The sequence below is a fragment of the Psilocybe cubensis genome, chromosome 6, assembly GCF_017499595.1.
Source record: "Psilocybe cubensis strain MGC-MH-2018 chromosome 6, whole genome shotgun sequence".
In the NCBI taxonomy this organism is placed as follows: domain Eukaryota; kingdom Fungi; phylum Basidiomycota; class Agaricomycetes; order Agaricales; family Agrocybaceae; genus Psilocybe; species Psilocybe cubensis.
This window is the reverse complement of record NC_063004.1, coordinates 1,255,882-1,269,901: the sequence shown is the minus strand read 5'-3', so window position 1 is coordinate 1,269,901 and position 14,020 is coordinate 1,255,882. Positions and strand designations below refer to the sequence as shown.

At 49.7% G+C, this 14,020-nt stretch overlaps 3 protein-coding genes across 3 annotated transcripts; 2 read left to right on the top strand and 1 right to left on the bottom strand.

The window, feature by feature from the left end:
* Window positions 1-4,877: 4,877 nt before the first annotated feature.
* Window positions 4,878-6,926, top strand: JR316_0006895 (uncharacterized protein; the record flags this gene model as incomplete). The annotated part of the gene is made up of 4 exons (XM_047892640.1): window positions 4,878-5,137; window positions 5,361-5,590; window positions 5,672-6,438; window positions 6,696-6,926. 4 exons carry the CDS (start codon window positions 4,878-4,880, stop codon window positions 6,924-6,926), a joined length of 1,488 nt encoding a protein of 495 aa, XP_047747922.1.
* A 2,901-nt stretch (window positions 6,927-9,827) lies between these two features.
* JR316_0006894 (uncharacterized protein) lies at window positions 9,828-12,382 on the bottom strand (the record flags this gene model as incomplete). The annotated part of the gene is made up of 6 exons (XM_047892639.1): window positions 9,828-11,862; window positions 11,919-11,956; window positions 12,016-12,032; window positions 12,086-12,148; window positions 12,197-12,248; window positions 12,299-12,382. 6 exons carry the CDS (start codon window positions 12,380-12,382, stop codon window positions 9,828-9,830), a joined length of 2,289 nt encoding a protein of 762 aa, XP_047747921.1.
* Window positions 12,383-13,422: 1,040 nt separating this feature from the next.
* Window positions 13,423-14,020, top strand: JR316_0006893 (uncharacterized protein; the record flags this gene model as incomplete). The annotated part of the gene is made up of 3 exons (XM_047892638.1): window positions 13,423-13,582; window positions 13,634-13,801; window positions 13,854-14,020. 3 exons carry the CDS (start codon window positions 13,423-13,425, stop codon window positions 14,018-14,020), a joined length of 495 nt encoding a protein of 164 aa, XP_047747920.1.

Genomic DNA, 14,020 nt, shown 5'->3' with positions numbered 1-14,020 from the left:
GCTCCCGCACCATACATCTCATATTCCTCCCATCCGCATAAAGCACGCTTGCATAACGCAGCATCCATCATACAACATACAACCGTAACCTTAAAAGCACACACCCACACGCCACACAGCACACAAGCACAACAAGATCAATCGTCAGAAACAAAGAAATAAATCAGAAGCAGTACAGTAACAGAAACATCCTTGTCATTATAAATACTCCCCATGCATCTGATGCACAAAACCTTGTCTTCTATTCCTACCTGTTTTTTTTTTCTTTTTTTTCTCCATTGTCTTCTCTCATTCAATTATTATACCCCCACTCGGCAACCAATGGACACACATACACTGGCATATTTCATTCTTGAGAACATCGTTGTCGGGCTTTCTGTTTTGGCTATACTTTTCTTCTCTCTCTCCTTCCCGTTTTTATTCGGTACCCTCAGCTTTCTCTTTCTCGCTAAGTCACTTTACATTAGTTGTCACTAAGCCTACTTTACGCACCTTTTTTGCAAATCGTTTCCAAGTCTGTCCAATTATTTTCCTTTTTGTTCGTTTTTAGTTTTCACCTCTTTCGTCGCTTTTTTTCCTCTTCTTGTTCGTTATGTTATGTTATGTTATTACATCCTGTATCCCATTCCTCTCATCCACTGTGACATTATGCAATGCATATAGAGATTTTTTTTTTTGCAAATTCATTGATATCTATCTAGTGTGTTTTTGGACGTGTAAGGAGCTGCAAGCGTTGACTTCGATGGAATTCCAGACTTTCTCGAATTTAAAAGCGAGGTGTTACGTATCCTTTGAATGTTCACACATACGGTGCAATGCGGTGGTGTCAATGCCCATATACATCTGGACACATAAAGAAGGTGCAAACCAAGGGTAAAAAACCCATGTTCCCCTTACCTCCGATTCGTCCGAATGAAATCATCCATGGCACTTGAAGCTTGAGAGAGAGGAACGGACGGGGTGTGTGTTTTAATTTTCGAGTTTGTGCCGTTCGATTCTCTCACACTCCCGTTCCAAAAACCTTCGATGGCTCGACGCGAGATGACGGAAGAAATTGATCGATTAACTAGCGAGGGGAACGCGCGCAAGCACGGTACCCACTAAATGCAGTGGATAGCAGATGGAACATGGAAGGTACGAACCCAGAATTCTGATGTTTTCTCAGTGGTGTTTCTCCGCTGATGCCATTTTTCACATTGGTCACTCCATGGGCGGGTTCCTCGAGTTTCGTTCTTCTTCTTTTGTTGGACTGATACATTGATTAGATTCGTGGCCCATGGGCAGCAGGCTGCTGCTGCGGCCTTCCAGAGTAGATTCTCAATTGCATTCCGTTTGATCAATGCCTGCCATCGTCATTTTTTTCACAGGCGAAGCCACCACCGATTTGTCATTCTCCGCTGGTGCTGCCCTGCCCATTTCTGAATCCTGCCTGGTGGGCTGCTGCCACTCAAGACTGCTAACCAAATGACAAGAGAAGCCCTGATCAAAAGCGGAAAAAGATGGGGGTTGGATTGGAAAAGATAAACTTGCCGTGGCAGCTTTTTTGAATACAGTTTAGACTTATTTCGAGAAATGCCATAAATGCATACCAAAGTTTCAGCCGTCTTTCGGACTCCGGGGATATATCATACAGCGAGATATATATGTGCGGCCGTAATTTAAGTATACGTCAGAAAAAGAAGATGGCGAAAAGGAAAACTCCTGCAAATGCCCTGCTAGGCCGTGCTCACCAGGTATGAGCAAAACTGCCCCAGAGCTTGTACGTCGTAATTCCGAGGTATTCTCAGACGAATATAGGTGCAAGATATACGTACTTACATATAGTAGATTTGACAGTGAGAGACGAGGGACGGGGGCACGGTGGAGGGCGGTAGGTGGATATAATTCTAATGATATGATTGATTTCGCTCATCAAGGTAAAGCTGGCCCGAATACGTGTAACATTAGCACAAAAAGGCCCATCTGCCGCTGGTGAGGTGTCTTTCGTGGTGAGAACATCATGGCGTGTGTTCTCCATACTAGATACGAAAGGTTAAGGGATTCGGCAAGGCAAGAGAGGCACCTCGGGGATTTCAGAACCCTTGCGCAATAGGCAAGTGGTGAAATGAGCGAATCAAATGGAATTGATTAGAAGGACAGTCGGGGGAAAACTGCTGGGTTCAAAATTACTTTCAGGACGGAGAACACAGTGCCTTTGGAAGGAGTTTCTAAACCAAGAACTCTGTGGCACCGCGAGGTGCCTAGCTCATTCAATGCCAAATGAACTTTCACGGTCCCGTCTGACTCCAGTGTCGTGAATAGATGCCATTAGACTGAAAGCGGTCGTTGGAGCGACGAAATGAAATGTTGCGAGAGTTACCAGTCAAAAAGAAATGAAATACCAAGTCGAAATTTGGCCACTGGCTTGTCATGTGTCCATCCTTTCAAATATCGCAAACAATATCGAAGTGATTTGAATGCGCTTCCTCAAGGCGGGAGGTGCAAAGAATTTGAATGGGATGATGAAATCCTATGGCTCGGTTGCGCACGGCGGCCCTAAAACAATTATTGGACGCGATAAGTTCACGAGCTTCACCCGGCCAAAACGGCTTCCTGGAGAGTGAAGACCCGTAGCAAGTCCTTCCTTGCACCGGCAGAGAGCGGTATTAAACTTGGTTTCATAAGGAGCATATTGATAGTCAATTGTTATCACAGTGAGAGAGATAGGACTCTACCGATAATTAAACGATGAGTGCTATCTGGCAGTGGATGATAAGCTTTAGCTTGTTACGGAAATTTCTTCGAGGGGTTTGCCATACTTGCATGACAGAGGACACTTGATGGACTGGCGTAGCTTTCGACGAAGTCACCCCCGAACGTGTTGGAGATCATGAGTCATGGGGAAATTCATGGGCGATGATGCTTATTGGGGCCCGAGATGTAACAACTAGCAGCTGCTAGCACCGCGACTGTCTTCATGTACGTACAGGATGACCGGATGAGCGGCGCGGTGCGACGCAGTCCCGGAACGTTTACTAACATTCTAGAGCATTGTAGAAATTGTGAGTAAAAGTGAAAGTGTACTTTTATTTGTCTAACCTTGTCTGGAAAGGCAATTCGGGAACGCCTGGTCGGAGGCATCATCTAACAAATACGGTTTGAGCTTAGTTATGCTTACTTTGGCACGGTGTGTGGGGTAAATATAAGTACCTCTTGGTAGACTGAATGTCAGAGACATCAAGTGGGAAGTAACGTTTCGCAAGCCTTTGAGCATCGGTTATGTTTGTGAATGCGAAGGTATATTTGTCTTGCCAGACACCCTTGGAGTGACAACCGTGGTCCGATGAAGCTTGTTCATTAGATTTCGAGCTTACCATTCAACTCCAATCGAAAATTGAATTAGTGATACATTTACTTATCGACCTCGTTGTCGCCCTGCATACAGAATTTTTTTGCGTCCTGTGTATCCATAATGCATCCAGCACACGCGCTTACCCTTCCCGCGAACCTGATATTCCGCTATATTTGTCTGATATGACCCTGTGTTGAAAACGGGTGCCCTCATCGTGGCTAGATCATGTCCATGGAACTAACACAGATCACACTCACCTCGATGCATTCCGATATCAAAAACTTCAACCTCCGGAGCCGCGTGTTTTATTGGTAATAGTCTTGCTAGGAAATGGAGCAAAGTAAATCCAATCCCCGAGCCGAGATGGATCACAAGAAAGGAAAGTTGTAGGACAAGCCCACGTCGTGGCAGTAGCATGGCAAGCTTCAGCGCCTCGCCTGACAGCCCATGAGCGAAAAGAAATCTTCCATCCAACAAAAGATTTCCCGTATTCGGCTGTGAAGCCTTGGAATCTATTGCCAATAGCACTGCTGCAGTGTCGTATGCGTACGCCAATGCCAACCATCGAAGGAATTTAGTGCATTCTGCCTCGTGTTTTAGTTCTTTGAGGGTGCCTAAATAAGCGACTGTTCCTTGACAGGGGGGAGACGGGCGTGGAGGTTCTCCAAAGAGTACGCATTGTTCCTTTTGGCGATGATTTCGTGGTGGTGCATGAACTTTTTTATTGAACCTGAGGTAAAGGCCGATGGTTGTGGTTGTGGTCAGAAGAACAGACACGCGGCACCGCGCGGTAATCAAAGGGCCACTGATGCCCACTCGCCACCACCACCTTCAATAACCCAACACAACTGTTTTCTTCTCATCCTTATTGACCGCATATTTCATCTTATCAATCAGCCCGCACCGGAGAAGAAATCAATACTTGCCTCGTTGTGCAAGACCATATGACGGCTATCTGGACCTATAACTTCTCTACTTGGACATGTGTTGAAGGGCCTTGAACATGACACGCCGGACAAAAATGCTGACCAGTTAGCCTGGGTGTTGTCCTGACCAGTGACGTGACTAGTACCGTGACCAACTACATAGTGTCACACATACATTGTCACGCTAATTCATTATTAGTAGGCTCAACAGTAAATAACATATTACTTGATTGTTTAGTATTTCTTCTTACTACGCACTGAGTTCCAACGCAAGACAATCAAGTAATTTGCCATTTACTGTCGAGCCTACTAATAATGAACTAGCGTGACAACATATTTGTGACACTATGTAATCGGTCACGGTACTAGTCACGTCACTGGTCAGGACAACACCCAGGCTAACTGGTCAGCATTTTTGTCCGGCGTGTGAGGCGTCGCCAATTGCAGCAAATTGCCCAGTGTGGCGAAACCCCCACGCTGGCCCCTTTCTCTTGCAACGGTCCGGAGCGATCGCACGCTGTACCATCGTTGGGAAGTCTCGTCAGAAACCCCACAGGGTCCTCTGATAATGAATCAGCGTTTTGTAGGTTTACCACACACAATCAGGACCACTGCGGAGAATGGATCAACTTTTGCCAGGGGTTTCAAACATATCCATTGCTAATGATTCAAACGGCAATATTATCATCACCAACGCGCGACTACCGTTTGCTGACAAGGCAGAGTCGTCAAAGACATGGGCGATAGAGATCCACGCAGGCCGGGTGGTAAAAGTATCATCCTCAAACGACGACGATGATGACGCAGTTGGAACACCCGAGTCTAGGGATCCATCTACTTGCACAGCGGTGGATGCACAAGGCGGCTTGGTGTTGCCCTCGTGAGCCCAGCCTTTACATAGCAGTTAATGCAATATGTCGATTTACCCGAAAGCTCGAGGTTCTGCCACTCACACATTCATCTCGACAAGTGCTTCATTCTAGACCAATGTGGGGACCTCGTTGACGGGTAAGGTTCCACCTGGGGCATCTTTTTTTTGTTTCTTTGTTCAAACTGAGCAATGGGTACTAACTCCTACCGTTACATATTTGAATCATGCGCAGCGATTTCCGGGAAGCCATGCAGGTCACAAAGGCTGCAAAATCGGAATTTCCTAAACGGCTGGAAGACCTGCATGCCCGCGGGGCACGCATAATCGAGGAAAGCGTCGAACATGGCGTAACAGCCATACGCGCACACGTCGAAATAGACACCTCGGTCGGATTCGCCTGCCTCGAAGCCGCGCTGACGCTCCAGCGCGAGTACCGCGCGCATTGTGACGTGCAGATAGCCAGTGCGCGATTTAATCCTCGTTCTCATTTCATCCCTTCCGTGTCGAGGGGGGTTGCGGACTGATATAGCAATCCACTTGCAGTATTTGCCCAGGAACCGCTCTTCGATTCTGGGGGTTCTGTGGATCATCGGAAACCAGGTCGCAATTTCGAGCTTCTGGAGGAGGCGTCTCTACGCCATGGTGTTAGCGTCGTCGGCTCCGCGCCGTACGTGGAGCCCAGTATCGCGCAGGCCAAAATGAATGTTGGGCTCATCTTTGACATCGCGGACGCGCGGGGCATTGATCACGTCGACTTCCACCTGGACTATAACCTCGACCCAGAGTCCGAACCGCTCATTTATGAAGTAATAGCACAGGCCAAAAAGCGATACCAGACTACACCGCGCGGAGATCCGGACGGTTCGCAGCAGGCTATGGTCAGCAGTTCCAGGTCGAGCATCGACGCCGAGGACGCAGCGGACGCCCCAATTAGTCACACCACCTCTCCCAGCAAACGTCCTTGTCCGCGCATCACCATAGGGCACGCGACGCGTTTGCAGTTATTCTCGCCAGAGCAGTGGCGTGCGCTTATCGACGCCATATCTGACCTGCCCATCGTGTTTGTGGGGCTGCCCCAGTCCGATATGTACATGCAAGGGCGGTCCTTCTGGGACGCTCCCCTAGGCGCGCCGCGGGGCACCCTGCGCGTGCCGTATCTGCACGAGAAATACGGTATTGAGATTGCTATGTCGGTCAATAACGTCGAGAACGCGTTTACGCCCCAGGGCTCGCTCGATCCGCTGTCCTTGTGTACGTTTGGGGTAGGCGTCTTCCAGGCGGCTACTCCCGCTGCTATTCGAAGTTTGGTGGTAGGTCGCATATATCTTGCCATATACATCCTTTTCTTTTCGTTTTGCACGAGTAATGGGATATTAGCCTCTGTGGGGTTGTAATTGACAAGTACAGGGCTGGCGTGGACTTGCCACATCCTTGCAGGATCAATTTGTTTCACCGCTTTCCAATCCTGCAAACCCCCTCCCTAATCCCCATTTCCTCAATGACCAATTCTAACTATTACCATACCCTACCCTACCACCCAACATCGTACTAACACTACCCTTCCCAGCGCTCCGTCACACTCACCTCCAAACGCGCGATGGGCCTCGACCTCCCCTACCTAAACCCAACTCCGCGCGATCTGACGCCGTCCATCGGGGACACCGCCGACTTTGTCATCCTTCACAAACGCGCCTCGCTACAGAGCGCGGTGCTTAACCCGCCGTTCGAGCGCACGACGATCAAGGCGGGCAGAGTCGTCGCGTGCAAACGCGGTGCGGCGTGGTTGGCGCCTAGGTGAGAGTGTCTTTGTAGTGGGTGCTAGGATTCAGAATTCAGATGCTTTGATTTGATATGATTATTGTTATGTAGGGTAGATGATAGGTGGTTTACGGCGCTCTTGAATAGGAGGATTTTGAACTTGGTCACTCGTCTCTGAAAAAGGTTGTTGACAATCCCGCCGAGTCTACGCTTATCTCTTGAGAAACTCAGGTATGCGCACATCGAGTCTGTAGATCATGCTACAGGTTAGTCAATATCTACGTCTACGTCTACATCTTCAAACACCCGTGCAATCGCATTCCTTGACTACTTGGCTTCTTGACAATCAGCCGTTCAAACGTTTGGACTCGGTTCGAATTCGAGCCTGGCTCGGACGCGTGTGGTGTCGGTCTTACGGCGCTCAGCGCTGAACGTCACGGCGTCAATGTGTTGAATGGGCCTTGATCACGATTCACAATTCACGATTCATAAATCATAATTCATAATTCATGAAACAGACTTGTGCTGTCCTGAGAGCCAGGATCAAATATCAACTGTCCACTGGCACTGTGTAAATGTACTAATCTCTTTATAATTACAATTGCCACCTTGGTTAAATAAATTGAATTGAAACGCAGTAGGTATTATAGTACTATACATTAAAGTATTATGTATGTATCAATAGGTATCTTTACAAGATGTGAAAGCTACTACATGCCAGGTGGACTGTCGAGATGCTTTGAATCATGATCATTGTTATAATAAACCCATGGTAGTCTAATGACAGTTTCTATCCATCTTTATGATAAAACAACAAAAATACAATGACAAATGGAAGTTTAATTAATGAGCTATGCTATCTAAAATGAAAAAAAGAACGGATGTAAGTAAGGTAATATTTAGTACAGCAACAACAACACGTTACACATGAATTCAGCGAGCGTTCGACAAGGTTTTCAAAATTCAGACAGACAGGCAGGTGAATATCTATCTAACTTGTGCATACCACTCTACTTACTCAGAGTCAACGCTATTGATCATGGTCGCTGTTTATATCGTCTTCATGTACTCAGACAAAATAGCAATACACCTCGAAAATCATATGTGCAGTGTCATGAAGTTGAGTGTTAACGCAGCGTGCTGGACACTGTACTGCAGCATAGGATATGATACACAATCAATATCGTTCAGATCTCAAGTCCAGGTCCAGGTCCAGGTCCAAAATTTGCCAAGTTGCGCAGTCGCGTTGCATACAAGACAATATGTACAAGTTGCAATGTGCATACAAAAAAAGAAAAGGAAAATGACTCGGAGTAGGAGAAAAAAAGAGAAAGAAAGCAGGATGAGGAAGAGAGAATGAGAAAGAGAGAGAAAGAGAGGGTAATAACGATAAGCAGTTAAAATACGTATGTCTTTAAAACAAAGAAATGAGCGGCGAAAAACTGTGCAGTGTGCAGTGTCAAAGTTTTTGATTGGAAGGAAAAGGAAAAGGTGGATGAAATTGAGTGTTGAATTGAGTGCTGAGTGTCAGGAAATTGAAGAAGTTGAAGCAAAGAAAGAAAAAAAGAAAGAGTGAGTGAGAAGAGAGTGAGGTGAGAGAGTGAGTATAAGTGAGTACTATAAAGCGTATCGTGCTAGTGCTAGTGCGTGCTGGTTCTGGTTCTGGTAAATGAGATATGAATATGAAAAAGTGCAAAAGGGGTAGTGCAGTTCGGTAGTGCAGTCAGGCAGTTGGGTAGTCGGGTAGTGCAGAAGGGTAGTGCAGTCGGGTAGTGCAGTAGGGGTAGGTGGGTAGTCGGGTAATCAGGCAGTCGGATAGTCGGATCGTCGAGGATAGAGATAGAGATAGGGGTTATGGACAAAGATAGGGGTGCACCATGCAGTGCGAAGACGAGACGAGACGGAAACGCAAACGCAAACGGATATCAAGGATATAAAACGACACTCCACACGCCGCACGGGCAGGGGCAGAGGCTGGGTATGCACGGTCATATTGCGTTCGTACTCGTAGAGTTGTGGTGTGGGTATGACTGTCTGTGTCTCTCTCTGTGTGTGTGTATGTGTGTGTGGATGGATGGGGGTGGATGGGTGTCGTCTTCAGAGTCGAGTCGAGTCAAAGGTTGTTCATACGAATAACGATAACGATAACGATGTGGTGGTGGGGGCGGGCGGGGGTATGATGAGGAGTGGTAAGAGGGAGGGAGGAGGAGAAAGAGAAAGAGGAGGGTGTATGTAGTACAAAAAAAAATTCAAGGACCAAGAAACGATAAAGAGAATAAAATAAGAGAAAAGAGCCATCGTCGGAGGAGGAGGAGGAAGGAGGAGGAGGAAGGAGGAGGACAAGGAGGAGAAAAAAAATTGAAAATTGATACAGTGCAGTGTGGTGAGAGTTCAAATTCAAACTTCAGATTCAGAACCAGATTGTTGTTGATGTTGTTGATACAGCGACCGAGAAAGAAAGAGAAAAAATTGAGCACGTCAGAAGCCAAAAAAAATGAAAAAAGTGAATACTGGAAAATGAGAGAAACAAGCATGCATGCATAGAAAGAAAAACAAAGAAAAGAGAGACAGTGTCGCAAGTGAGGGTGAGGTGACCAGAGAGACCCCTTATGCCAGACGGGCGGGCGGGCGGGCGGTTAGGCCAAAGGACGAAAAGCCATCCTATTTTTAGAACTTCTTGACAGAGCGGGGGGCCGGGGGTGTGTTTCGTGCGACCTGAAGAGACGCTATTCCAAGAACGATGGTCGACGCCGACCGTGCGTACGTTTCACCAATTAATAGTGAAACGTTAACGTATAACGTATAACGCAAATCAATTATCAGCATAACTTCGCTCTTTCCTCCTCCTCCTCCCTCCTCCTCCTCTTCAACCACCACCACCACTTCCTCTTCAAAGCTTCAAATTTCAAACCTTCAACCTCTTCCTCCACCCCCACACACCCTACGTCCCACCCCTCCCCCCACCAACCGGCGGCACAGCCAACAAACTCCCCACAAGCACCCACGCAACCACAAACGCCACCACCGCCGACCTCACCACAATCTCCCACTGCCCACGCACAATAACCGGGCTCAGCACGCGCGTCAGCGGGACCGCGAACGCCGGCACGGCGTTCATGAGTCGGAAGCGGCGGTGTACTTTGGATTCTTTTTCTGGGCCTCTGGATTTTCCTTTCCCTTTCTCTTTGCTTTTGGATTTGGATTTGGATTTGCGTGTTAGTTTTTCGTCGGTGGGATCCAAGTCAGACTCGGATTTAGGCACGAGTGGGGAGGGAGAAGGTAACGACATGGACATGGACGCAGACATCGACATGGACATGGACGACGTCGAATACGCATTCGCTCTATGATGCGTCTGCGTCCAAAAAGGGCTGCTCGAGTGCGGCAGCGGGCTTCCCCCTGTCCCCGTCCCCGTCCCCCTCCCTGCCCCCATACCCCTCCCTGCGCCTCTACTAGTCCACCGACTAGAACTACTCACACTAGCAGGCGAACTCGGCTCCAAATACCCCGTCTGCAAGCGCCACTTGGGTATATTACACCGCTCCTGGATGCGCGCGATGAAGCTGGGGGATGCGGCTGGTTCTGGGGGGCATGAAATTGCGATGTGGGTGTGCTGGGGTGGGAGGAAGGTGTTGATGTGGGGGAGGGGCGGGCGGGAGTGCGAGAGTGAGGGGGGTAGTGCTGCTGCTGCGGGTGATGATGGTGATGGTATTGGAGTTGGGATTGTGTTGGTGGTGCTGGAGCTGGTTGCGCTGCGTGTGTGGGGGTGGGTATGGATGTCGTCGTCGTCGTCAGAGTCGGGAAAGTAAGGTCTGCTAGGGAGCGCGTCAAAGTTGAACGAGGTCATAACCTGATGCTTCGCAGGCATCGCAAGCGACCTGTCCAACTCATACTCATCATCCGTCATCGGCTCAAACGGGCGGATAAACGCAGCCGTCGCGCTGAACGCCCCCTCCTTCAACCCACCATTGTCCGGTGTAATAGCGGCAGCACCCGCCGCCCCCGCCGTTGTCGCGGACGCACCGCCCTTCTCCTCGGGCGCGGAGTAGTACAGACACTCGTCGTTGTCGTCGTCGTCTTCCTCGTCGTAGTACGCGGGCGAGATGTGGATCCGGTCGTCCGTCGACTCCGTCCGCGCGCTCTCCTCGCTCACGCGCGTCGATGTCGTCGACGTCACACGCGACCGCGTGTGGCCCTGCGCGCTAGCAATGTTGCTCGTCTGCGTCCCCACGATCGGGTGCGGGATGTCTGTAATCGGCGTCGGAACGACCACGCCAGGTGTCGTTCCTGTCCCCGGCCGCTGCTGCATAGGCAGCGTCGAGGGGTCGGCAAAGGATAGCGGGCGCGTGGCGGGGATGAACGAGTTGGGTTTGAACGCGGGCAGCGGCTTCGGCTTCGAGATCGGCGGGCGCGCGAGCTCAAACTTGCGCAGCTGGCGGAGATCGCCAAAGATGTACACCGCCAGACACACACCGTGCAATGCGGCCAGGACGATGGTGAGACCGAGCCAGAGGCCCGGGACGGCGGTGAGACGCGACCAGCGCGAGTGTCCGCGGGTGAAGTTGACGACGAGGGGCGGGACGGCGCCTGCGAGGGAGAAGACGATGCCTGCGATGATGCCGCAGAGGACGCGGCTGTTGCCGACGTTGTTGAGCTGGGCGTTGACGAAGCGGCGGAGGCTCTCTTCGAGGGTGCGGAAGGTCTCGAGCTCGACGTCGAGGAAGAGGGCGGGGTCCGGGTGCGGGGAGGAGGGGTTCGGGGTGTGGAAAGGGGCGAGGAGGTTGGAGGTGAGGTTGAGCTCGTATTCGGAGCCTGGGGTGAGGAAGGTCTGCTTGGCGCGGGTGTAGAACATGGCGAGGTGGGAGGAGTGCTGCTGCGACCAGTCGTCCGTCGGCGCGTTTCTGCTTTGGAACGCGGACTGGGCTTTCCATTGGTTGTACCGCTGCTTGTACTCGCGCAGCCAGAGGATGAAGTAGCTTTGGCGATGATGAGCACATGGGCCAAGCAAGGTGAGATGGGTTAATGAACGCACAGATTTTCCGGGCTCAATTCGACGAAAAGAAGCCATTCCTAGTAATTGTGTTTTATTAACTCGTGCGTCATTCATTCTATGTATCGCTTAGCGTTACCTCAAAGTCCTTGAGGCCTGGAGAGCAGCGTTTAGTGGATATGAAGACGCGAGATAAAGATCAAACTGACCGAGCGGGGGCAGATGTTTCCTGTCCAACACATCTTCGAGGCGCACCCGTAGCAGGGGGGTCACTGGGAACGATAAGCAAACGCAACGCGATGAGAACGGTCGGTGCTCACCGCTGCATGATCTGACCTTGCCCACAGCCGGGGGCGGATTGCAGATACGGAACTGGAAGTGAAAGTGAGGACAGGCACTGGAAAGGGGGAGGAGATACGGACAGGAAAGGAGAGAACGGCGTTGAGGGTGAGTTTGTAGGTCTTTGGCTGGGTATGTATAAACTTTTTGTGAATCCTGGAGGACATGGATGGCGGGGGGAGGGATATGGCGGGAGAGGGAAGGCCAAAAAAAGAGGAAGGAGAAGCCAAGGCAGGGTCATAATAAGAGGTTGGATTGAAGCGAAGACCGAAGCGAGCTAGCCTTTTTCGGCTCCCCTCTTTGCTTTTCCCTTTTCTTTTTCCCTGTGAATCGCTTTAAAGCTTAAATATCACATCATCAATGAAAATCTCGTCAAGGTCTCTGCCTGTCCTTTCCCAATCCACCCCGATACATCTCTCCTGTCAACTCCACATCCCATCAATCTTCCTCCCAAATATTTCCTTATCGTCAATTCCTTAACAACGCTCTCCCTCCATTCACAACACGTTTTTAGCTTTGGCACTTCATTTCATTTCATTTCAACGTCTGCAAAAATCCTTTTTGCCTGCGCTAACCCTTGAGCCTCGAGCTTCCCTCAATCCTGCCCTGGCTCTGAGTCTTAATCTTATTGCGAGCGACTCGGCGTTTCACTCCCGCCGCCGCACTGTGTAAAGATAGGTATAGGTATACTACCTCCACCATTGCACTGGCAGGAGAATCCAGTATACCGCAACTAATTCGCCTTTCACTCTTCTTGCCAACCGCCATTTATCACGTCCACGTCTCTTCTGCCATCTCCGCTCGCTCGAGAGTTGACCTGCTTTGCGTGCTGTAATTTAGTCTCAAAGTTGGCAGGCAACGCCAACGGTGCGTGCAGTATGCAGTTGCAGATTCGCTCCGGGCGCATTAAGTCTATCATCATCATCATCATTAACATCATCATCGCCAATGCACATCAGCGATTCAACGGATTCAACATCAACGCCAAGCTGTGCCGTCCACGACTCGCAAGTCGTTTACTCTCTCGTATACTGTACCGTACATCGGGCCGTCTCCCTCTGAGCTCTGTTTACTTGTCAAACTTTCATCCGCAACGCGCTCGCACACCCACGCCCACGCGAAGGCTAAGGCTAAGTCTAAGACAAGTTCAAGTATACAGGCCACGCTCACGGCGGCTATCACTTAGGCCTTACGCAGAGCCTACAGGATGGCGCGCCTAAACCACAAACGCAAACGCACTGACATGGACAATGTTTTCTCGCGTGCGTGGGACTGGGCCTTGGGGGACCATCAATGGGCTAGTGCCTTTGTGGTGCTCATTTATATGCAGGTACTCGGACGGACTGCAGTGCTGGCGCTTGTGATAAGTAAGTGCACAGTCACATACTACCCCTGTCTCTATCTCTATCTCTATCAAGACAAGACAAGACAAGACAAGAAAAGTGTTAGGTACCCTTACCCCTACCTCTACCTCAGCCTGCAGTCTGAAGCTCTGAGCGACGACTCGGCGGATTATGATTATTATAATATGAATATGAATATGAATTTACACCTCGCACATCGCGCATCGGCCTCGTGCATCTCACGTCCATTATATCCATTACCACGATGACCCCTAATTATAATATAAGTATGCAGGTATGAAATTCCTTCAAATTCGAACGGGTCGTAAAGGCACCACCGTCCCGTCGTCGCCACAGCTGAGCAGTGCAGAGCTGAGAACAATCACATTGCTCCCCGACGACGACGACGACGACGACGGCTTCAACGTTAATACTTCAATTTCAAGTACCGATAGTAGATAG